The sequence below is a fragment of the Oncorhynchus clarkii genome, chromosome 5 (genome assembly GCF_045791955.1).
Source record: "Oncorhynchus clarkii lewisi isolate Uvic-CL-2024 chromosome 5, UVic_Ocla_1.0, whole genome shotgun sequence".
In the NCBI taxonomy this organism is placed as follows: Eukaryota; Metazoa; Chordata; class Actinopteri; order Salmoniformes; family Salmonidae; genus Oncorhynchus; species Oncorhynchus clarkii.
The window spans coordinates 55,181,079-55,206,968 of NC_092151.1; the positions used below are offsets into that span (position 1 = coordinate 55,181,079).

The 25,890-nt window shown below is 43.2% G+C and overlaps 1 protein-coding gene across 3 annotated transcripts in view; it reads left to right on the plus strand.

Annotated features, from left to right (window-relative positions):
• The first annotated feature begins 15,107 nt into the window (after nucleotides 1-15,107).
• LOC139409023 (rab GTPase-activating protein 1-like) overlaps nucleotides 15,108-25,890 on the plus strand; it is a 164,737-nt gene continuing 153,954 nt past the window's right edge. Inside the window, exons 1-2 of one of the 3 annotated variants that reach the window (XM_071153663.1) lie at nucleotides 15,108-15,173; nucleotides 24,825-25,056. In XM_071153663.1, coding sequence (XP_071009764.1) covers nucleotides 24,919-25,056 — 138 coding nt within the window. In that variant the 5' untranslated portion in view covers nucleotides 15,108-15,173; nucleotides 24,825-24,918. Of the gene's footprint in view, nucleotides 15,174-21,293; nucleotides 21,369-24,824; nucleotides 25,057-25,890 lie in introns of those variants that run through there. The other 2 variants (XM_071153665.1, XM_071153664.1) reach the window with 2 other exon arrangements.

A 25,890-nucleotide genomic window follows, 5' to 3' on the forward strand; every position in this document is an offset into this window, starting at 1 on the left:
TGGCTAAATAAAGAGCAAAATTATTGATTATTATATATTATTTATTATTTGTGACCTGGTCCTATAAGAGCTCTTTGTCACTTCCCACGAGCCGGGTTGTGACAAAAACTCACACTCATTCTTATGTTTAAAACTTGTTATGGCTGCAATCCCGTTAACGGGATTAATTGTCATCAACAACCACTGAATAGCATAACGCTACATTCAATGAATATTGCTAAAAATATTTATATTCAAGAAATCACAAGTGCAATATAGGAAAACACAGCTTAGCCTTATGTTAATCCAACTGTCGTGTCAGATTTTGAAATTATGCTTTACAGCGAAAGCAATCCAAGCGTTTGTGTAAGTTTATCGATCGCACGACAAAACATTAAGTACACTTAGCATCAGGTAGCTTGGTCACGAAAATCAGAAAAGCAATCAAATTAATCGTTTACCTTTGATGATCTTCGGATGTTTTCACTCACAAGACTCCCAGTTACACAACAAATGTTCCTTTTGTTCCATAAAGATAATTTTATATCCAAAATACCTCCGTTTGTTTGGCGCGTTATGTTCAGAAATCCACAGGAAAGAGCGGTCACGACAACGCAGACGAAAATTCCAAATAGTTTCCATAATGTCCACAGAAACATGTCAAACGTTTTTTATAATCAATCCTCAGGTTGTTTTTAAAATATATAATCAATAATATATCAACCGCAAATGTCTTGTTCAGTAGGAGAGGGAAAAGCAATGGCTGTCCAAACTCAGTTGCGCAAGCAAATCTCATGCGACCACTTGACGCGATGTTATCGTTCTGGCTCATTTTTCAAAATAAAAGCCTGAAACTATCTCTGAAGACTGCTGACACCTTGAGGAAGCGATAGGAAAAGGAATCCGGTTGATATCCCTTTAAATGGAGCAAAGGGAGGCTATGGAACATGGAGTTTTCAAAATAGAAGCCACTTCCTGTTTTGATTTTCCTCAGGGTTTCGCCTGCAATATCAGTTCTGTTATACTCACAGACAATATTTTGACAGTTTTGGAAACTTTAGAGTGTTTTCTATCCAATACTAATAATAATATGCATATATTAGCAACTGAGACTGGGGAGCTGGCGGTTTACAATGGGCACCTTTTCATCCAAGCTACTCAATACTGCCCCTGCAGCCATAAGAAGTTAATAATAAATGCATCGTATAGTGTGTGTGTGGCAGGATTGCAATGATGGTAAAAAAAACATTTGAGAATGTGCTGATCCTGCTGCTAGAGGGGTATGCAGCTGGTGGTTGAATGTTTGAAGGGGTTTGGGAACCACTGATCTAATGGAATAGGCCGGTAGGCCAGCAGGAGACGGAAGACCCTTACTTGTGTAGGCCAAAGAAATAACCTCCACTATCCAGTGGGAGAGACGTTGTTTAGTGAGTGCGTTACTTGTGAGAGGTTTTGCCCAGGAAACAAACAACTGATCACATTTCCTGAATCCCTTAGTCCTGTCCATGTACATCCGCAAAGCGCGTACTGGACCCAACATATGCAACCGTTGATGTTCCGGAGAGGAAAACGGTGGGGGATAAAAAGCTACCAGCTCAAGGGGAAGACACATCAAAGAAGGGTTAATATTCTTAGGGGTAAAGGTGGGGTTAAGCCGCAATGTTACCCTATTGTTACCGGGTGCAAACTGTGCGCATGATGAGTTTATTGAGAGTTTCTGAATGTCAATTACACGCTTGTGATAGCGCGGTCTTAAATGAAAGCATCTTCAGCTCCACCTGATCCAGGGGCTCAAAAGGCTATTGGCATAGAGCATCCAAAATAATTGATAAATCCAATGATGTGGCAAGCTGTTTGGACACCGGACACAAGCGATCTGCACCCTTCATAAAACGGGCAACAAGGGGGTATTGCCTGTCATGAGAATTTTCAATCCCAATGATAATAACTATCAATCAATAGCTTTGACCGATCCCCGGGGTTTGTAAGACCATGGGTGTAATAATAATTAGGCAAAGATTAGTACCGTTTATTCAGAGAATGTTCTAAAGTCTATTATACAAAGACATCCATTTTATAGCTGCGCACATACTTCCATACAAACAGTAGGTGAGTTTTATCCTTCTCCATAGTTCTCACCACTGTGTATCACTACCCAGCCGACAGTTCCATTCCCCCGAGATTAGGGAAACCTTGAGAAGACCTCCCTATGCTATCATAAATTCCTCAGAGGCAGGTCGGTCCAAACACAGTTTAACTGTTGTCGTTTTTTTCTTCGGCACACACATACAAGTTAAAATCCTAAACTATGCCTTGCTCAGACAGTCTTTGTTTTTCCACTATACAGATACATTGTTGAATCTAATTCTGACTAAAACTACACACATCATCAGATTATAATTGCATGATTCTAATCAATTTCATACAGTTATAAGGTTTCAGAGTGGAATTATTTCATCATTATTTTTCAATATTTAAATTATTTTATCATTGCCCCACTGTCGTGCTCCCAAAACCCACATGACAAGCCTAAATAGCTGTAGACATACCTTAATAGGAGAAAAAAGCTCCTGTAGAAACGACAGGATTCCTGGGACAGAGCACTGTAATGGCACGGTCTGTGATTTAGCGCACCATTCCTCAAACACTTTCCATGTACAATTATAATGTGACCTGGTGGATGAGGCTCTAGCACTGAATTAGTATGAGCGATGGCCCCTTCTCCCACACCCTAGCTAGGGTGGAGGAAATCAGGGCCAGTGGGGGGAATGCATACAGGAGGATGCGTGTCTACTCATGCACCAACTCCCATCTATGCATTCCGATCCCTCAGGGAAAAGAACAGTGGACACTGAATATTCTCCATTGATGCATAAAGAGCCACTGCTGGAATGCTGAAGTGCATCCAAACCTGATTGGCTACCTCCGGGTGAAGCTTCCACTCTCCGTATAGTGGATTCCCCATGGAAATTCCCCCCAGATTCAGTACTCCCGGTACATGAGTAGCTCTCAGTGACTGGAGATGCACACTGCTCCACACAATTAGTCTGTGTGACAGTGTGTGTAAGTGAGGGGATCGCAGTCCCCCTTGTCTGTTTATGTAAGCCACAACAGTGGTATTGTCTGTTCTGACTAGAACATGACGACTCTCCAGAATGGGAAGAATGACTTTAATGCCAGGGACACAGCAAGATGTTCCAGGCAGTTTATGTGAGTAGAACGGAGATGGGGTCCCCACGTCCCGTTGATTGTTCTGCCCTCGTGGGTCGCACCCCTTGAATCAGGGCGGGGTGACAGCGAATTGTAGTCTGTACCCCCTGTCTATTGTCCCCTGTACTCAATTTGACACTGCGCATTCCTGCCAATTCTCTCTTCGCTCCAAGGGCTGACCGGGCTTTCCCCCATAGATGGTGTAGCAGCACCCTCCGTCAGGGGGAGGGTGTACGAATGTCTGCAACGCACTGTGCATGTCGTTCCCGGCGCCCCAGTGCGCATGTGCATTTCCTATTAGGTGTAGTAACGTAACACTGCCGTAATGCATTACTGCTTAGTAACAGCACAGTAACTAATATAAACAGATGTAGATCCCAGATACTACACTCCTCCCCCATAGTGTTTAACTCCCAGGGAACAAGGTAAATATGTTAGGTAACTACTAATGCAATATCTGAACAATGCATTCTTAAACATTTTTCAACTACTGGGTTGAAGCAGACTTTTCAGAGCCCAGCACTAATCCAGGGGATTATTCTGCCCCGAAGATGGAGTTTGTGTCCTAATAACTAACCCAGGTAATGTCCTTTTTCTTTCCTTTTATCTAGGACATATTAAAGTGTTTGTTTTACTGTCCGTTACCTCCTTAACCAGCTCAACTCACAGGTCAAGCTTTTGAGGTGCCCTTCGCTGTCAAATAGGATATCACCGCTCCTCCTGGGCTTCCTGTGGTGGGCCAGGTTCGGGTGGAAGGTCAGGCTCTGTCTCTCCCGTACGTCCACAGTCAGGAGAATAGTCCTGGGGAGGCCTCCCGGGTGGCGCAGTGGTTAAGGGCGCTGTACTGCAGCGCCAGCTGTGCCACCAGAGTCCCTGGGTTCGTGCCCAGGCTCTGTCGTAACCGGCCGCGACCGGGAGGTCCGTGGGGCGACGCACAATTGGCCTAGCGTCGTCCGGGTTAGGGAGGGATTGGTCGGTAGGGATCTCCTTGTCTCATCGCGCACCAGCGACACCTGTGGCGGGCCGGGCGCAGTGCGCGCTAGCCAAGGTTGCACGGTGTAGCCTCCGACACATTGGTGCGGCTGGCTTCCGGGTTGGATACGCGCTGTGTTAATAATAAGCAGTACGGCTGGTTGGGTTGTGTATCGGAGGACGCATGACATTCAGCCTCTCCCGAGCCCGTACGGGAGTTGTAGCAATGAGACAAGATAGTAGCTACTACAACAATTGGATACCACGAAATTGGGGAGAAAAAGGGGTCAAATAAAATGTTAAAAAAAAGAGAATAGTCCTGGGGGTCGTTATTGTTCTTGTTCTCTCGGCATGTCTCTGCTGGGGCGTTGGACCGTAGCAGATGATACACATAAACGTTGACCTGGCGATGACCAATTTGGACTTGGTAAGTCAAAGGTCCTCTGCGTTGCAAGATCACACCTGGGTTCCACAGGCGCTTAGGGTGTCTGAAATCACGTACCATCACCATCATTACTCTTTGAATTTGTGAGGTACCACCACCCTTGATCCCCACAGAACACACCCTTGATCAGTGGACAACTGGTCTTTCTTGTCGATGAATGGATGAAGGTTATCGTCATTTACGAAGGTTGGCCAACCGCCTAATGTTAAGTCCAAGACTTTGGAAAGCACTGGGTCTTTCCTTGTTTCCTCTGCTATGTCAGAAGCAGATATGGGCAGTTCATCAATGAGAGAGATCTGGAAGACTGCTCTATCATCTTCACTGTCAGAGTCACTATTGCATGGTAGTCTTGATAGTGCATCGGCATTTGCGTGATCACTGGATCGTCTGTACTCAATCTCGTAGTCGTAGGCTAACAATATCAGAGCCCAACGTTGCATTCGAAGTGCAGCAAGGGTTGGTATAGCTGATTTTGGTCCAAGGATGGCCAACAGAGGCTTGTGATCTGTCAGCAGTTGGAACTTCCTTCCGTAGAGGTATTTGTGAAACTTCTTCACTCCGAATATTATGCTCAGGGCTTCCTTCTCAATTTGAGCATAATTTTTCTCACTTGGTGACAGAGTCCATGATGCAAATGCAATAGGGTGTTCTTCACCTGACGGTAGAACATGTGAGATGACGGCTCCTACTCCGTATGGAGATGCATCACACACAAGTCTCAGCTTCATCTCTGTGTTGTAGTGGGCAAGCCACTTGCTCTTTAGCAGACGCTGTTTGCAAGTCTTGAATGCTTCTTCGCATTGTGGGGACCAATTCCACTTTGTATCGGCCTGCAGCAGTTGGTGAAGCGGATGCAACAATGTGGACAAGTTTGCCACAAACTTTCTGTAATAGTTCAGGAGCCCCCAAAATGACCTCAGCTCTGAGATATTTGTGGGTGCTGGTGCGTTTACGATTGCTTCCACCTTGCTGTTGGTTGGGTGCAGGCCTTGTGCATCAATCTTGTATCCGAGATATTCCACTGAGTCCTGGAGGAACTCACACTTGCTGCGTTTCATTCTCACTCCATATTTCTCCAGTCTTGACATCACTTTGTCCAGCACTACAAGGTGCTCTCCAATGGTTGGTGCTGACACGAGGATGTCGTCCATGAAGCACACAACATGGTCTATACCGTCCAAGATCTGATCCATTGTGTGTTGGAATATCGCTGGAGCTGTCGAGATTCTATAGGCCAGGCGATTGAATCTGAATAGCCCCTTGTGTATTGATGGTCAGATACTGTTCTGACTCCGGATCCAGCTTCAGTTGCTGATAAGCGAATGCCAGGTCCAGCTTACTGAAAACCTTCCCACCAGCTAGAGTGGCAAACAGATCTTCAGCGTTTGGTAGTGGATATTCCTCTGGTAGTATGCAGCGATTTACTGTGACCTTGTAGTCACCGCACATTCTGACGGTCTTGTCTTTCTTTGGGACTACAACAATCGGAGCGGCCCAGTCGCTCCTCACTACTTTCGTGATTATGTTATTCTTCTGTAGGCGTTCCAGTTCCTTCTCTACCGCTTCCTTAAGATCATAGGGAACCGGACGTGGTTTGTGAAAGATAGGCTTGGTTCCTTCTTGCACTCTGACTTTTGCTGTGAAGTCTTGTATTTCACCGTAGCCATCTTTGAAAAGTTCTTTGTGCGTCTCCAGCATGTTAGTGAGTGTAGCCTGACTCACTGGTTTGTCATTTCTGAGACTGAAGATTTCTTCCCAGTTCAACTTGATATTTTGTAGCCAGTTTCTGCCTAGCAAGGCTGATTTTTCTCCTTTAACAATGACAAGCGTCCACTCCTTTCCCTCATACCGGACTGGTACCTGGATCTGCCCTAACACAGGAATAGTGTCACCAGTGTATGAAGAAAGGCGGATGGACGCGGGCTGAAGAGGGCACTCTTTCAGTTTTTCTTTGTAGAGTCTCTCTGGAACCAGAGATACAGACTCTCCGGTGTCCAGCTTCAGTTTTACTGGTTTTCCCGCTAACTCCATGTTGAGATAGATTCCATCTTTTAGTTGTTGAGCTGTGTACACTGTGAACAGTTCCAATACTGTTTCAGTTGTACCTTCCTCTTCTTGTACTGCGTGTGACACTTTGTGCGCTCTTGCTGTGCGTTTCGAGGCTTTACACACTCTCTGTAAATGTCCAACCTTTCCACAATTGTGGCACTTTTCCTTTTGGAATCGACATTCACTGTGCTGATGATTATCTCCCCCACATCTGTAGCAACTTGGCTTAGACCTTTGAGATGTGGGCTGCTTTGTTCTTGTGTAACCTTGAGGACAGGACTGAAAAAAGTGTGACTTTTGTGAGCTTTTTTCACCACGTGCATCACTGACCTTGTGAACACCTTTCTGACGTTCTGCATGTCCCGATAGCTCAATAGTATCCCTGTGGGCAAGCTCGAGTCCAAGTGCTATATCACAGGCTTTCTTAAAGGTCAGGTCCTTCTCTGACAGAAGCCTTCTGTGATATGCTTCACCTGTGAGACCACATACAAACTTGTCTCAGAGAGCATCATCAAGAAATCGTGCAAATGTACTTGTACTTGCCAGCCTTTTCAAAGCAAGGATGTAGTCAGCCACGGTTTCCCCTTGACTCTGGTGACATTGGTAAAATCTGAAACGTTCTGCAATGAGAATTGGCTTAGGCTTGAAATACCTTGAAAGAGTTTCAGTCAGATCTGCATAGTTCAACTCCACTGCTTTTATTGGTTCAATGAGACCTTTCAGCAATCCATACTCAGTTGGACCCAAAACACTGAGAAATACGTCTGCTTTCTTTTCATCTTTGATTTCATTGCAGCCAGCCAACACTCAAAATGCTCCAAATAGGAATCAAAATCCTCTTTTGTAGCCTCAAACTCTGGTACTCGACCAATGGTTGCCATTTTCACAGTTAATTGTTCAGTTTCCTTATATTCCTTAATTTTCTGAATTTTCATCTAATTCTTCACTTCAGAAGTTTCTGCAATTACTTCATTCACTGCACTCATTTGTATTGATGTACACACCGTGTTACGTCCCTTCTTCCTTTTTTTTTTCTTGACAATATTTCTCCACTGAGATCGCCTAATTTCAATGGGTTCAATTACAGTTTTTTTTTAACCACCAGAGGGCAGTGTCGCTATTCTGGACTCCAATAGGCTTGCTACTTGGTAGCTCCTGAATACTGTACTAGCAGTGCTAGCAGTGCTTAGCCTTCTCTACTGGCGAAAGAAAATAAAAAAATTACTGACGAATTACATAATTACTTTGAGTTTCATTACTCACACAACATTCTTTCCTTCAAGCAATGTGACCATCCTCGTCACCACTGTAATATTTGTGTTGTGGAGAAATGACCAGGCAGGAGATGGGAGTACAGTTAGTTTTCGTTCAGTCAAAACCCCTCGTGCTCTACAGTTCCCGGCACCCCAGTGCGCATGTGCATTTCCTATTAGGTGTAGCAACGTAACACTGCAGTAATGCATTACTGCTTAGTAACAGCACAGTAACTAATATAAACAGATGTAGATCCCAGATACTACAATAGGGAGGCACCCTGTTTGTTCACACCCTAGTATGATTTTTTTTATGTGAACTGACATTGGCGTGTGTTTGTGAGACAAGAGGGGGGCTTTGTAGGAGCATCCATCTGAGCATTGTCTCTTCTCCGCTTTGGGCTGTACCCTGTCACCACCGACTGAAGTACCTGGGAACTTGCACCCTGGAACAGGCTCAGGATTGGCAGAGGGGATAGAACAGCGTTTGGGGGAGGCTGTTCTCCCTTCTTTGGCATCGCTAGGCCATTTGCTTCTACCTCCTGACCCCCTGGGTGTAGTTAGGGGCAGGCTGGCCCCTTGGTGCCATGGGTGGGAAGGGAGGCTTCTTGGACCAGGGGCCCTTAGGGTCCAAGGTTCTCTGCTGCCCTGGGTTCGCAGCCTGGGGGGATGGGGTCTGGGGATCTTAAAGGGCGGGGGAGGTCAACCTGCTGCAGCCTGGGTGTTGGTGCGGCGAGGTACAGGGGCGGCACTGGGTTGTGTCTTCCTGGGAAGGCAGACCCTTCATCTTTTTGTCCTCGCACCGTTACATCTCGCCGGTGGGACCGAAAAGGCCTTTAGGATATACTGGAGCATCCAGGATCTTCAGCTTCTCACTATCTCTTCTCACTTCTCTACTACCTGGGATATCATGAGTCCCATTGCTCTTCCTGACGCCTGGACAGCGGCCTTGAGTAGACGCAGGTTGAGTTCTGTGGCAATAAAGATCTCATCCCATAGACCCAGCTCCGGTGTGACCACTAGCTCCTCCTGTAGCTCAGCTTGGTATCCCGAAATCACCGAGGCAGTGCGGAGAGCCCTCGCCGATGTGGTGACCGACCTGTAGATCTTCTCTGTCACAGACAACTGGAAGCGCTCGTACTTGGTTGGTAAGGTGGGGCCAGTCGAGGTTATGGAGAACTTCTTGCTGGGGTGTAGATGGGAAGCCACCAGGGGTTCGATGGGGGGCATGTGGGCAAGCACAATCTCCGACATGTTAACACAGTCCAACACCGACCCACCCTTGAACAGGGTTCTTGGAGGAGAAAGGTGTACTCCAGGATCATTTAGCTTTGGGTATCCTCTTGCCTTTGTAGTGGGACGTGGTGGTCTCTGCTACTGCTTTGGGCCAGGGAATCACCAGTTTATTTGCAGCGAGTTTACACTCGTCCTGCAGATCCATACTCCTGCGTGACCGGTTTGGGATTCCCCGGCAGGAGGCTTGGTGGCCTGGCCTGAGGGGATGAAGGAGTCTTCATCTCCCTCCGATGATTCCGAAAGGAGGCTGTCGGAAAACCCTGTGGAGTCGTTGTCTCCACTCAGGAAGCCCAGCAGGCGGGTCATAAGGTCATTGCTGGAGTGTTCCAACAGAGGGGAAATGGCGTCAAGCTGGTTGCCCCAGCTTGCGCTAGCCATCGCTCCATCGCCTCTGGTGGGCCATCGTTGACGCCGGCCCCCATGTCAGGGTCCTGTTGACTCAGGCTAGATTGGCGTGTTAGCCTGCGACCGGAGGCTCTTCAGAGTGGAGAAAGCACAGTGTGGACAGGTGCCGGGGGAGTCTAATGCTTCTTGTGCATGTTGCAGCCCAAGGCAAGCGGAGCACACCGAGTGGGTGTCCTTGGCAGATATTTTGTTTCCACAGGAGCAGATTCGTGCAGGGAGATACTCCTCTTTTGGAGTGTCAGATGCTTTTGTCGCCATAGATTGGATGCTATGTTTTTAGTTGTCAGAAAAAAACTAGCGTGGTAGGCTAGTCCGATAACCCACTAATCACTAGCTATCTCCAACGATGGCTCTCGGTGTGATAGCCGAATACCGAAGGACAGGTTATAAAAGATAGCTCGGTGTAGCTAGTAAAAACCTTTCTTGCCAAAGTAAAAAAAAAAGAAGATAGCTAGCCTAGCTTTTCCAGTGTCTATTCACTGTTTGGATACGGCTAACTTGGTTGTGAATGAGTTAGCCGTGACACAGCTGTACCCGTTTCTCCCTGGAATAATCCTCCTTTAGCTATGGTGAAGGAAAAGGAAAATAGACAGTCCCGAGAATAGCGCCCGGCGAGCGAGTTGTAAGCTTACGTCTGTGGACAGTTTAGCGCTTTCTGGAAAATGCAGTAGTGTCGAGGTAAGCTTTCTGATGAAAAGTGAGAAGAGGATTTTGAATGACTCAGAGACGCTGCGTTCGGCCTTTTATAAGGTAGGAGGGACACCCTTCCCAGACATGGCTGGCGTAGCGTAATAAAGGCTTCTGACTAATACTCTGGGGACGTATCCCATAAGTGAAACACCGAAACGAATACCTGAAAGAGAAAATTCATGCCCCTTGGGTGCTGCCATAGAGTTACAATAGAAGTGCCCATCCAAGAAGGCACAAGTTCATTGGCCACAGACAAAATGACCTCAAATCACATTTTATCTCTAGTAGCTTTGATTGGACTGATCATGTCAGCATCATACTTTCAAAATCTTAGCTAGCAGTCATCATCATGAATGAAGTCGACAATCTACCGGCAAATATTTTTTAATCCTTGTCATATACAGAGAAATAATGTAGATCAATTATAGATAAAACGTATCGGTTCTCATCGGCCATTGGATATAAACATTATACAACAAGTTGGAAATCTCAAATTCAACAATGAGTGGTTTGGAAGGAATCAGTGGCAAACTGCAAACATTGCAAAGCAATCACTAGCCTGCAATTCAGTGGAGTGGGTGTGTGGTCTCAATTCTGGGTTTAAGGGTCTCTTTTACAAGCTTAAAATGATAAACATTCAACATTGGCCATGCTGTCAATATAGTCTGATTTCTGCCGCGCTCAAAACAACCGTTAACTCGGAACTGGGAAATCTGACTTCAATGACTTCAAGACAACTGGGAACTCTGGGGAAAAAATTAGCTCCGATTGGGACAATACGTTCTGAATGGTCATCTAACTCAAAATTGTAAGTTGGGAACTTGGGCCTCTTTCTAGAGCTACGACCTGAAGATCACTGACGTCATCATGATTCAACCTTGTTTTTTTTCCAGAGTTCCCATTTGTCTTGAAAGACCCATAAATCCAAAGAATGGCCCATGAAGGACTGCTGCTCCACCTTCCTAATCAAGTGAGCACAGCACAACAAGGTGAGTCCAAAAATGTATTGTACGCTGCTGCATAAATGATGTAATATGCCAGGGAGATGTGTATACTGTGGCTAAGAAATGAATACTAAGTGTATGTTGTGTAGTAAGCTGTTAGTAGCCCGTGTGCCTCAACCTAATAATTTTGTCTATTTTCCCCTCTTAATTTCACCTACTTTCTGACTTAGTGGTGCACATGTAGCCTATAACCAGTTTTAGAGAAATGTAATCATCGAATATTGTAAGAGCTTTCATTAGCTGCAAATATGACCCCTTTATTTATCAAAAGGTTCTGACTTGGTGTACAGGGAGAACACTAAGAATGGCCCATGTTCTGAATTCTGTCACTGTACATTTCAAAAGTGCTAAACAAATAGTTATATTGACTACATTTGTCCTAGCTCGCACATTGTCTTAATCAAACTAATGGATTGCCTCTTATTTGCTTGTCGTCCCATTATGCCATACAGCTCAATTGTCAGTAGAAACCATATTTGTTTAAGCAAGTCAGCCATATCAGCTATGTTTTTTTTAAAGGCAGTAAATGAGGCTGAATTTACTGTTTTGCTGCCAAACAAGGCTCCGCTGATAGCCAGGTGTAACAGTGTTGGGACTGCTGTTGTGACAGCTTTATGTAGGCCCTAACAGTTTGTGGGCACAGTTTGTCACCGTTATAGTGCAATTAATATATTGTGGCTTTGCTGGCATGCATCCCCAACATTTTTGGTTGTTTGCCCCACCAAGATTTACATGCTCAAATCGCCACTGAGTACATCACACCACCACCTTTGACCATCCGAATGAAACGGGTGCAATAAAATCAAGACTACGGGCTCGCTCTCGTGCCTTGCGCCTGGAGCAGTGACTGCGCCGTGAACGTGCATGGAACCGGTGGGCTCGCGGAGGAGCTGTACCTCACACATATGTGAAGCTAGCCACAATAGTGGAATTTGAGGTTCGCCCTCAAAATAAAAGTCACCAATTGAAAGGGATTTAAAACGGACACAAATAGAGTAAGTGGAAATGCCATATTTTGACTAGATAATGCTAAACAAGGTCGGAATACTGTTATGTAAATTCAACATAAAACAATAATTTGTTAATTTGACACCAGAAATGTAAAAATCTGTTGTAATTGCACTGTGGATGTATTACACTCCAGAATTGCATTGGGGAATACTTAAATGCACTGCACAGCCTAACTAACCTATGGATGTTGCACCCATGAAATGGAGTATCAACCTACTCAGTGACACTAAAATAACCAACAAACTGACTGGAATTGTGTTCTGTGAGTGTCATTGAGTTGGCTATGCAACATCCATAGGCTAGGCTATACCTAAGCAATAAGGCCTGAGGAGGTGTGGTATATGGCCAATATACCACGGCTAAGGGCTGTTCTTGTTGCGGAGTGCCTGGACACAGCCCTTAGCCGCGGTATATTGGCCATATATCACAAACCCGAGAGGAGCCTTATTGGTATTATAAATTGGTTAGAAACATAATTTGAGCAGTGAAACTAAACGTTTTGTCATACCCGTGGTATACAGTCTGATATACCAATCAGAATTCAGGGCTAAAACCTCACCGTTTAAAAAGCTCAACATGAATGCCTAATACTAATGTGGAAAACAGTAAGCCGGTTTTTAATTGTCAAAAAGTCACAGAAGATGATGTCTTATCTGCACTATCTGCTATAGATTCTAAGAAATCATTAGGCGCTGACAATCTGGATCCATATTTACTCAAGTGTGTGGCACCTATTATTGCTAATGCAGTGACGCATATCTTTAATCAAACATTTGTTGTAGGCAAGATTCCTAAATCTTAGAAAACAGCTTTTGTTTCACCACTCCTCAAGGGAGGTGATGGCAGTGAATTGGATAATTATCGGCCCATCTCTAAGCTCTCCTGTTTGGCTAAAATTCTAGAGTCATTGGTGAATAGGGAACTACAATCTTTTTAAACTGTTCTAGTAATCAATCTGGCTTCAGACCTAAACATAGTACTATTACAGCCACTGTACGTGTTGTAAATTATATTACTAATGCCCTAGATAATAGAAAGTACTGCGCCGCCTTGTTCATAGATTTGTCTAAAGCTTTTGACACTGTAGACCATGCGATACTTTTGGGGAAGCTGTCGTCAATAGGACTGGGATTGGATGCCTGTTGTTGGTTTCATGACTATCTAAAGGATAGAAGTCAGGCTGTTAGAGTCGACGGCATCCAGTCGGAGCCATTGGAGTTGGTTAAAGGGGTCCCACAAGGCTTGGTCCATTACTGTTCACTCTCTACATAAACAATATCGGTGATGAGATAAGAAAGTGTCATAATTCATTTATATGCTGATGACACTCATGTACTCTATCGCTTCAACGGCTGACCAAGCATTATCACTATTGGAGACAGATTTTAAGATATTACAAGGGTCTTTTATACAGCTGAAACTTGTTTTAAATGCAAAGAAAACACATTTTATGTTTTTTAATAGGTTCAAAAAGTTGGTTAAAAATACACTTGCACTTACGAGCTTAGATGGTTCTCGAATGAATCAGGTCTCTGCATATAAATACTTAGGGATATGTTTGGATGATAAACAGTCTTTTAAAATGCATATTCACGAACTTTGTAAACAGCTAAAAATCAAGCTAGGCTTCCTCTATAGAAACAGGACATGTTTGTCCCCTACAAATAGAAGACAAATTGTGCAAGCTACTTTTATGTCTGTTATAGATTATGGGGATATTACCTACATGCATGCTACAGCATCAACACTTAAATCGCTGGATGCTACTTATCATTGCACACTTAGGTTTATTATGGGTGCTAGCTACAGAACTCACCACTGTGGTTTATATCAAAATGTGGGTTGGACTTCGTTGTCCGTGAGACGAGAACAACACGCTCTCGTGTTTGTCTATAAAGCACTTCTGAATAAGCTACCTTCTTATTTATCATCACTCATCAATATTAGAATTATAATTCCTAAAGCCGGGTCTCAAGCATGGATTACACTTGAGGGCCATGTGATTTCCACAGAGTTGGGTATGGCTGCCTTTTCCTGTTACGCTCCTTGCCTATGGAATAGCCTGCAGACTAAACGTAAACTTGAGACTCTTGTCCCCCTTGCCCATTTAAAATGTTTATTGGAGGATTTTTATTTTTGTACCGCTTGTAACTGTTTTGGGTAATGCAAGTTATTGTGCTGTTAGGGGAATAACCTGTGGGCAAATGTAATAATCTGCTGTTGTATTTGTTTGTGTTATCTGTGATAGTTTTGTTTAGTTTCTTAATCATTGCACCTAAACTGTATGTGTAAACATGTACACGCAGGGCCCAGCTGTAAAAGAGACCTCGGTCTCAGTCTGTGTTCCTTGTTGAAATAAAGGCCTAATAATAATACACCCAATGGACTGACTGGAAAGGTGATCCCTGCAATAAAAGCTAAGACGCTAATATGTGTGTAAACTCACAGTTGTGCTATGCGAGTGTCACTGAGTAGGCTGATACACCATTTCATGGGTGCAACAACCATAGGTTAGGCTGTTCAGTGCATATACTGTAAGTGTGCCCACAATACAATTCTAAAGTCTAAAACATCCACTGTCCGATTTCAAAAGATTTTTACTTGTATTGTGTCAAATGAACTAATTATTGTATTTAGTTGAATTTATGTAACATTCCGATGTTGTTTAAGCATTACGCAGTCCAAATATGGCATGATTCCACTATTCGTATCTGTTTGAATCACTTTCAAATGTGGACTTTTATTTTTAAGGCAAATCGCTAATTATTATCGTAGCTAGCGTCACACAGGTGTGTGTGCCTCACAGTGCTTGTCTTGCTGCTTGACAGCTACTCCTCCGGAGGCGGTCACTCTAAACAAGTAAGTTATCTACCTTCTGAAGACATTTAGCTTCGACAATTGCGTGTGATGAAAATGGCAATATGATATTCTTACTGACATTTTAGTTGTGACTTTGTTTTTACTTTATTTCTTGCGCGAGTATTCACCACTTAAATTTGGTGGGTGAGCTGTTTTGAGTCATTCGCAGGCTAGCTAGCGTTAGCCAAACCATTAGCATGGCTAGCTAGTTCTTTATACCTCCTCATTGGCTAGCACAGATAGCCAGCAGGCACGTCCTGTTGCCCAGTATGTGTGCTTTCACAAATGACGCTAACGTTATGTTGTGACTGCCCTGATTTTACATTCACGTTGCATGATATCTTAAGTGTTAAACTGTCATTTTCGCTAATACATAAAAATGTAACGTCGCTAGCTTGCAACCTCACAATTGTGGTATGCTTTTATACGAGGTACTTGCTAGCTTAATGGCTAGTTTATTAGTTTTGAGAGGCTAGCTAGCTAGTTATCTAACTTAGTATAGACGCTAACGTTAGCTTTAGCTCCTATTGATGAAGGTGTCTTATTCCCGGGGGCGTTTGTTTAGGTCCCCAACGCTTGCTCAAAACGTTGACATGCATCGTTTAAGGTACGGGTTTGGAAACACAAGGAACGTAGATAGCTATCTTTTAAAATCTACGAGAAATCAAAAAAGGTTATTTAAATTACTACACCTTTTATAGGTTAGTGTTCCCACACGGCCATATCTTCATGTTACTACAGCCCTTGTTTACAGGAGACCGAGCTGACCACCTGTGTTATCTATATGTGTCGAATACTCATACCGTACTATTTGTGACCTAAATTGAGTATATAGTATGGATATAGTTAGTATGCCGAAAGTTCCCGGATGTACTACATTCGCCAAAATACAAAGTATACAAGCAGTGGACACTATTTCTGTGCTTTTAGGGCCCATAATGCAATTCTTCAGAAAATAGGCGTGGCTTCACATCGTTTTCAGATTTGAAGAAATTCAGGAAAATATGCAGCCCAAGTCCAACGACAGTGAACAGTAATTCATTGCTTTATCTAATTATGACAAATGTTAAGAAAATGTTTTGCAATGTAATGACTTTTCAAATAAGTTACCTTACGCATTATGTTGGCTGACAATTTCTTAGCTACGCTCTCCTTACCACCCGTGTAGTAACTTAACATTCCGTACAAATGTGCGCAATGGTAACATTCAAATGAGGCTACAAAGAAAACTAATGGGACTGTAGCGACTGTGTTGACTTTAAAATCGGGAGTGTGAACTAGGTTTCTATTCAAGCGTTGATTGACATGGTAATGGCTCTATAGTATTGGAGAAAAGTTGAAAAAACGGACCCTCCGTTACATCTAGACGTGTCATGTCGTAACGTACAGCACGCATAAAGCAACAATTTCTGTCTTACAATCTCTTTCCACCAGGTGTAGCACTTCTCTCTCCTTTAAAAACAAGAAATGGACAGTAAGGGGGATACCTAGTCATTTTTGCGTCATCATTGCATGCGATCATCATTCTCAAAGCCTCTGTTTACTTCTATGATCACTTTAGCACCGCCTTAAAAACCTGATTCAAAATCGACACAAACCTTCAAATAGGTATGTAATGACACATTATATAAACTCTTTATAGTGTTTTATTTACATTTTAGAGGCGATAAGGTGATAAGTTGGACAGATCGAGTGAAAAAAAGCTAATTTCCCACACGACATATCTCCTTCTCACTGTCACGCATTAGTTTCGTTTCCTCACCCGCCATTTTTAAAAAGACCCGACGGGGTTCATTGCCTGCTTGAATTATGCAGTAACGGGCAGTGTTTAGGTCATGTAATTGATTATGTTGGAAAGGGGAGAAATTATGCTTTACAGTGGTATTGATGTTACATTTGATCTGGAAGTATTACGTTTTTGTGTCGCTAAAATAAGGGCAATTGTACGGACCAAGGCGATGTACGTGTTTGTGAGTTTACGTTATATCATTACTGCATTATGTACCGGTATGTTAGCCAGCTACCTAACGTTACTTGGCCACTGATGCATCAAACTGGCCAGTATATTAGCTATATGCTCTCTAACTACCCAACTTTTATTGACTTGATTATTCCCGTCATTCTTAGTTGAACTAAGTGGTATAGTCTTGCGTTCTCAATGGACATTCAGGTGTGTTTGTAAATTCACACAGGTTATCTACTGCGATTTCAGAGCACTCTCGTCTGAGAGTAGGTGTGCCAGAGCACAGAATAACTGATGTATTTATGAACACTCAACACCAGTTGAATATGGCTGGTGTCTGTAAAACGGCGGCAAAAAAACGTCATTAAATTGTTGCCAGCAGCACAGTTACGGTCACCAACACTCTGGATAACATGAAAACAGCCTAACCAGCTCTGCTATGGTGAGTAAAATGGTCAGAGTGAGGTGTTCTCTCATTTGTGTCTGGAAGTAACGTAAACCCACGTAAACTCGTACTTCGCCCTGGTCCGTACAATTGCCCTTATTTTAGCGCCCCAAAATGTAATACTTCCAGATCAACTGTAATGTCAATACCATTGTAAAGCACAATTTCTCCCCTTTCCAACAGAATCAATTATATGACCTAAACGCTGCTATAATGTGTCATTACATACCTATTTGAAGGTTTGTGTTGAATTTGAATCGTTTTTTTAAAACGATAGTTAGCCAGTTGGCTTGTGACTGCCTGGCAGTGTGCGCTCTGAATGCTCCGAGAGCGAAACGGTCTGAATTTACAAACGAACAATCTGAAAATGCTCTGAATTGACGTACATCAAGAGCGCACTCTGGCACTCCAGATTGAATTTAATAACACACCTGAAGTCGTAAAATGTCTAGCTAGTAATTTGCCATGCTAACAAGCTAGTAGAGTTTGCATAGCAACAGCAATAACTTCCGGTAGACAAGTGAAGCGCAAGTACACTCAACTGAAAGGATACTGTTAATTTAGAGTATACTAAAATAAACTAATAGTATGTAGTATATGCTCATTAAGTATGTAGTATACAGTATGTTCGTATGGGTATTCAAACATAACTTATATCTTGCTCAGAACACCTGTGTGTAACATTTAAGCATATCTGGGGAGGAAGAGTACTGTAGTGCTGTATTTTAGACCTGAGTTGAACTCGGGTCTGGTAACATATACCCCACCTTGCAAGTAATTTGCCACCCTGTGCCTATGGTTGCTTGGCGACACTTTTCCCACATCCGAGCCTATATCCATCAACGGTAGACGGTCCTGATTAGGATGTCCTTGTCTTCATCACAGAGCAGTGCTCATGAAATAATAAATTCTATCCAAACCAAACATGGACTCCATGCTGTTCTCGCTTTGCACGCACACTGTTTTGTGTTTTACACCAGTTTGTCCTAGCTAATCAGCCTTGCAATATGGGCAGTGTGGCGTGTATGCGCGCAGACATTGACATCCATGTTTGTTTTTTATTTGGAGGGGGCAATCCAATTGTTAGCTTCTAACAATTGGATTTAGTTATTTCTTGTGCACTGCTCGCCGACGCAAACGAGGACCTCCTAATCAGAACAGTCTACAGATTACGCACATACCTTCCAATGTGGAACACATGGTGCTAAACAGGTAGTAATTTGCCTCATCCTTAACTAGAACTCTTCTCCAATGTTATGAGCTAAGACAGAATGTTACTGTATAAGAACTGTACTTACTGTTAACTGTATACATGAGGACGGCAAGCTCTATAGAGCTACCTGAGCACCCTGACTGTATCAGGTAGTGCAGTGCATACAACCTTATTTCACAAGTCTTAGTGACCTTATACCAGAAGAACAAATACAGTAGTGGAGTTGTTTATTCTACTGAACATGAGACATTTAGCTACTGTACTGTAGGTTCACACTTCTGCAGCACCTGATGTGTTTGCATTTTAAAGAGGTACTTCGGGATTTTGGTAATGAAGCCCTTTATCTACTTCACCCAGAGTCAGATTAACTCATCAATACCGTTTTTATGTATCTGCATCCAGTATAAACAAAGTTGGAGGTAGTTTTGCAAGCCAATGCTAACTAGCATTAGCACAATGACTTGACGTCTATGGTATCTACTAGCATGCTAGTTAGCAGTTGCGTTAACGCTAGTTAGCTACTTAATTCTAACTGCATGCAGAGACAGACAAATGGTATAAATTAGTTCGTCTGACTCTGGGGAAGTAGAAAAAGGGCTTTATTGCCAACATCTTGAAGTACCCCTTTAAATGTTAACCACCATTGCAAAGTGCCTCTCTCACACACACACACAGGCAGACAACTCAAGTTTAGGCTTAAATGACATCACTTTGGTCAAGGGTTATAGTATAAAGTCATGAGCCAAGACTGAACAATGTTGTGCAAACCAGCTGAAAAGTTATTATTAGGGAGGTCTCAACATTATGTAGCTTAACCTACAACTAGAAATGATACCCTAATATTTGGCTATTTTAAGTACATGGGCCTAGCAGCAGTAGTTTGCTATTCTTTGGAAGCAAAAACGCTGCTTGGAGAAAAGCTACATGCAGTGTTCAAATGCTTACTCACTCTGTCTACCCTCTTCATTTCCTTCTGAGGTTTCTGTTTCTCACCCTGTTTTCTAGCTAGAAGATGTACTCTTAGTCAACTGGTGTCAGGCAGGCCTTGCAGAAGTGACAGACCTGTGTGTTCCCCACTTCACTGCAACTTATTTCCCAGAGGCAGGAAAGTTGCTGTCACCAGTTGCTGTAACCAAGCAGCAAGCCTCGCTCTCCACAGGAACTCCGGATGATGTCATAGCCCCGGGCTGTAGAGCTTTAGACAGACTTTACCCATCCTTAGATCAAGCTGATCCTAACTGTTATAGGTCTGTTTCTATTTTGCCCTGTTTATCAAAAGTGTTGGAAGAAATTGTCAATAATCAACTGACTGGCTTTCTCGACGTCTATAGTATTCTCTTGGGTATGCAATCTAGTTTCCGCTCATGTTATGGATGTCACTTCAACCTTAAAGGTCCTCAATGATGTCACCATTGCCCTTGAGTCTAAGCAATATTGTGCTGCTATTTTTATTGACTTGGCCAAAGCTTTTGATATTGTAGACCATTCCATTCTTGTGGGCCGACTAAGGAGTATTGGGGTCTTTGGCCTGGTTTGCTAACTACCTCTCTCAAAGAGTGCATTGTATAAAGTCAGAACATCTGCTGTCTCAGCTACTGCCTATCACCAAGGGAGTACCCCAAGGCTCGATCCTAGGCCCCACGTGCTTCTCAATTTACATCAACAACATAGCTCAGGCAGCAGGAAGCTCTCCTCCATTTATACACGTTATTCAATCATTGCACCCACACTGCTCGCGCGTGCAACGAGCGTCTGCGTTGCCTAGCTCTAAAATAGAAGTCAGTTCTATTTTAGTGCAAGTGCATGTCCTGCCTCTCCCATCTCCTCATTGGTTTATAGAAGCAGATACTCATGAACTGTTCGGTCGGTCGTCGTGGTAATACTATGAAAGTTAGATGCCAATTCCCATATAAAGTCCAAAGAAGAAAAAGCCTGGAAAGAGATGACTAGAAACCATTTGGTTGATCATTTTATGTGTGGATTAATTGTCAGAGTACCTTGTGCATTTCAGCTAAAATAACAACTCAACATTTATATCCCAGGAAAAATTAGCTAGCAACAGCAAGCTAGCTAAATAGGACAAATTAGCTAGCTAAATTACCACAAATGTTTAATGCTTTTTGACCTGTCCCCAAATTAATATAATTGTTTCAGAGTTTTTGATGTTTCAACCTGCGTGATCACGTTTGGTGTGGGGGGGACAAAATCAATTTGTGCATGATGGTGTTTGGGTATGGTATTAGTGTCCAATACGCTTTCTCTACCCTTAACCTTGTTCTGAACACCTCCAAAACAAAGGTCATGGTTTGGTTAGAAGAATGCCCCTCTTCCCACAGGTGTTATTACTACCCCTGAGGGTTTAGAGCTTGAGGTAGTCACCTTGTACAAGTACTTGAGAGTATGGCTAGACGGTGCACTGTCCTTCTCTTATCAAAGCTGCAGGGTAAATCTAAACTTGGTTTCCTCTATCGTAATCGCTCCTCTTTCACCCCACCCCAGCTGCCAAACTAACCCTGATTCAGATGATCATCCTACCCATTCTAGATTACGGAGACATCATTTATAGATCGGCAGGTAAGGGTGCTCTCGAGCGGCTAGATGTTCTTTACCATTCTGACATCAGATTTGCCAGCAATGCTCCTTATAGGACACATCACTGCACTCTACTCCACTGTACTCTACTACTCTACTCCTCTGTAAAATGGTCATCTCTGTATACCCGTCACAAGACCCACTGGTCGATGCTTATTTATAAAATCCTCTTAGGCCTCACTCCCTCATATCTAAGACATCTTCTGCTGCCCTCATCCTCCACATACAACACCCGTTCTGCCAGTCACATTCTGATAAAGATCCCCAAAGCACACACATCCCTGGGTCGCTCCTCTTTTCAGTTTGCTGCAGCTAGCGACTGGAACGAGCTGCAACAAACACTCAAACTGGACAGTTTTATCTCAATCTCTTCATTTAAAGACCCAATCATGGACACTTACTGACAGTTGTAGCTGCTTTGTGTGATGTATTGTTGTCTATACCTTCTTGCCCTTTGTGCTGTTGTCTGTGCCCAATAATGTTTCTACCATGTTTTGTCCTGCTACCATGTTCTCATGTTGTGTTGCCTTGCTATATTGTTGTTTTAGGTCTCTCTTTATGTAGTGTTGTGTTGTCCCTCTTGTTGTGATTAGTGTTTTGTCCTATATTTTTTTAAACCTATTTTTAATCCCAGGCCCCTGTCCCTGCAAGAGGCCTTTTGGTATGCTGTCATTGTAAATAAGAATATGTTTTTAACTGACTTGCCTAGTTAAATCAAGGAAAAAATAAATCTTATATATATATATATATATATATATATATGTATGTATATATATCTCTATCACATCACATCACAACTGGATAGGGATGCAAGGCCACTGAAAAGTTGTTGCCCCACCTAAAAGGATTTAGACTTGCCTTGAATAACCTAGATGGATCAGCTCAATCGTTTTAGACAGAAGCCTAATAAAACCACCCATGGGCCAAATTCGGCCCGCTGGCCGCCAGTTAGGGAACTCTTGGGTATGGTTTTATTTTGCTCTGATAACCAAAACCGAGTGAAATGTTTAGGCTAGATGACTAATCTTTGTATAATTTGTCCCTGTACTTGCAACTATGGCTGCCTAGCTCTATTAGTCATGTGCATTTGAAGCGTGGGCTATCATTGGATGATCTAGCTTACCTAATGATCAACACCTTAGCCTAAATGGGTGTAACCGATGAACGTTTTGGGTTTAGAGCTTCTTGTCTTATTGGGGCAGTACAAGGAGGCAGTTACACCTGTAAGGCAGAAACTAAAGGGAAACCTCTGCCCACACAACCAGTTAGACTAGTTAAATGGCTCAAGTGTTGTCTTATGTGGTAAGGTCTATTGATGTCAATTGTTTTCACCACTCCCTAATGTAAGTATAGGTCTAAACTGTAGTGAACGATGTAAAATGGGTAGTTGGCCTACTGTAGCAAAGGCCTGGATTTGACCCTCTAGATAGCTTGTACTGTGTGTGCAGTAATGAATGTGTGAGTGAACTTGTGAAGCTGTTTGTTCAGGGAACCACACACAGACAAGTTTGAAACTAGGCCTACAGAGGAGGCCAACTGTCTAAAGGCGAGCCTAATATCATCAGGGCACTACGCAGACTTTCTTTACAAGGAGCACGTGTGTACCTAAGTAGAAACATTTGAAGCGCCCAAAAATAAATTTGGGACCACAATAAAAGATAGTTGAGGTAATAAAGCTAGAACACATCCATTTTCTAGGCGCACTGGTGCTCCTAAATTAACATTCCATATCCCGCAGAAAAATATTAAGGTGTGTAGACAGGATTGCACATACAATCCTGTCTTTTTAAAAATTGTGTAAGTGAGTACATGACAGATCATGTAAAAGTGACTTGTTTGCTAAAGCTTCCAGGGCAAAATGTAGGCCTGGTCAATGGCAGTGCCAAAACCCTTTCACTTTCTATACTTGTGCTCAGCATAACAAGGGCAACACAGTCACAGATAAGAGACAGGCCTACAGGTTAAATTGCTTGTAACGGTTCCTAACATTTTATAAGAGTAAATTGAGTTGTCCTAACCTGTCACACTGCTGTAACAGTTGAGCACTGAATACCTACAGCATTTTGATATAGGTTAGGCCTCGTCAAATCTTTTTAAAATCTTGGTACTTTAATTGCATATAACTGGGAACATTCATCCTTTTACCCCTCTGCAGTTTTTAATGGATGTAATTGAATGAGTGTGATGGAAGCACATGACTCTGCAGCCACAGTTGTGTGTGTGTGTGTGTGTGTGTGAGCTCGCTGTTTCACCAGTAAGGGTTAAGGACCCAATCGCTTCACATAGGCTAGCTTATTCCACATGTTACACTTGGTTTGGCCTAGGTGGCTACTGGCTAGTAAACTTGTTAGCAAACAAGCAACCAAGTGGCTTCACTCTACCAGGCTAATAACAACTCCTGGCTGTCGCTGCGTCTGCTGAATTTCAAGGTAAATATGTCTTCAGAGTAAGGTCTTTGTATTAGAACAACACTGTTTTTCACTCAACAGGCACCGTAACAGGTCTTTGACTTGAAAAACCAGCAAGGCCATGACTACAGTGTGAGACCACGGCTCGTAGTCTTGATAAGCTTCATATGAGATGTAATTTTTTTTATACATTAGGCTGTGTAAGGTTTCGGTTCAGCATTTCTCTAAAAGCCTATTCCTGCCTGGTCTTTGGAATTACTGTAAAGCAAGTTACAGACTTTAAATATCTTTTTACTCCGTCAGTGCACTGTCTCTCGACAGCGTATTCCGATCATAACTCTTGTGGGCGATACCACTGATGCTCAGCCACAACATTGGTCACCCGAACCAGGTTTGATTTGATCTTGTCAACAAGATGTGAGTGTCAGGATAAACAACAAGGCTATCTCAAGCTATGTTTATCCTACAGCTCTTGTAAGAGCAGAAAATAACTATGCAGTCCTCAAACAGGAGTCATCATCCTCTACATCTTCAAAACAAAGTGAAGAGCCAAGGCCTGTTTTTGTTAAACTGATAGGCTTACTTCAGTGAGTTTTGAGGTCAGCAAACGTTAGACCTAAGTGTAATTTGACTGCTGAATCGACAATATCTATTTCAGATATAGGGCTTTGAGGGACGGAAATGTCAGGCTTGGGTACTCTGTCAGCTTAGGCAGGATGCCCTCCACTCCAGTTTTAAATTAGGCCTTTCCCTAGGTGACTGGTGATTTGTGGGATGACTTGTCAAATTGACCCGTTCACTTTTAATATGATTCAGTGAGTCTCGTTTGATCTGTATTTCTAGCATCTTGGTTACTTATTCATTTGATAATGCTTCTTCACTGGATACTGTCATGATGTGACAAACTGAAGGTTACTCCCTTCTTAAATGCGTAATGTTAGACCTATGTAGGCTAGGCCTGGGCTATACGCTTTCTATACCATAATTACAATCCAACTGTACTGAAATGCATGTGTTGCGTTTCATTCAGGGCTGCAGCAGCAGGAGGCTGAGCAGAAGGGCACTGTGAGGCGAAGCAGCGGACAGAGGGGCAGAGCGCTGGCCCCTGGGGCTTCTGGCTAACCATGGACGACACCTCCTCTCTGGGCAAAGTGAGCGGCTCCACCGAATCCGTGGCCACCGTCACCAGCGAGGAGTTTGTGCTGGTGCAGCCGTCCGCCGGAGGGTCCCCCTCGGGCTCAGAGGGCAAGCCCAGACTCAAGGTGGGCCTCCGCCACAACACTCACACACTTATCTATTCATTTGATCAGTCACACAGACAAAACATGGACACACACACACACATAATTATAACAAAATGATTACTTCTATTGATTATTCCTATATAATTAATTCTACTAGAAAGCAATTGTCTCTTCTGAAAGCCAGGCTAGTTCACACACTATTTTTATTTAATTGTTATTTAACTAGACAAGTCAGTTAAGAACAAATTCTTATCTACATTGCCGGCCTACCAAAAGGCCTCCTGCGGGGACGGGTGCCTGGGATGGAAATAAATACAAAATAAAATATAGGACCAAACACGCATCACAACAAGAGAGACAACACAACACTACATAAAGTGAGACCTAAGACAACAACATAGCAAGGCAGCACATGACAACACTGCATGGTAGCAACACAACATGGTAGCAGCACAAAACATGGTACAAACATTATTGGGCACAGTCAACAGCACAAACGTCAAGAAGGTTGAGAAAACAATACATCACACAAAGCAGCCACAACTCTCAGTAAGAGTGTCCATTATTGAGTCTTTGAATGAAGAGATTGAGATAAAATTGTCCAGTTTGAGTCTTTGTTGCAGCTCGTTCCAGTTGCTAGCTGCAGCTTATTGAAAAGAGGAGCGACCCAGGGATGTTTGCTTTGGGGACCTTTAACAGAATGTGACTGGCAGAATGGGTGTTGAGGATGAGGGCTGCAGTAGATATCTCAGATAGGAGGCCTAAGGGATTTTTATTAATAAGCATCAACCAGTGGGTCTTGCGATGGGTATACAGAGATTACCAGTTTACAGAGCAGATACAGTGCAGTGA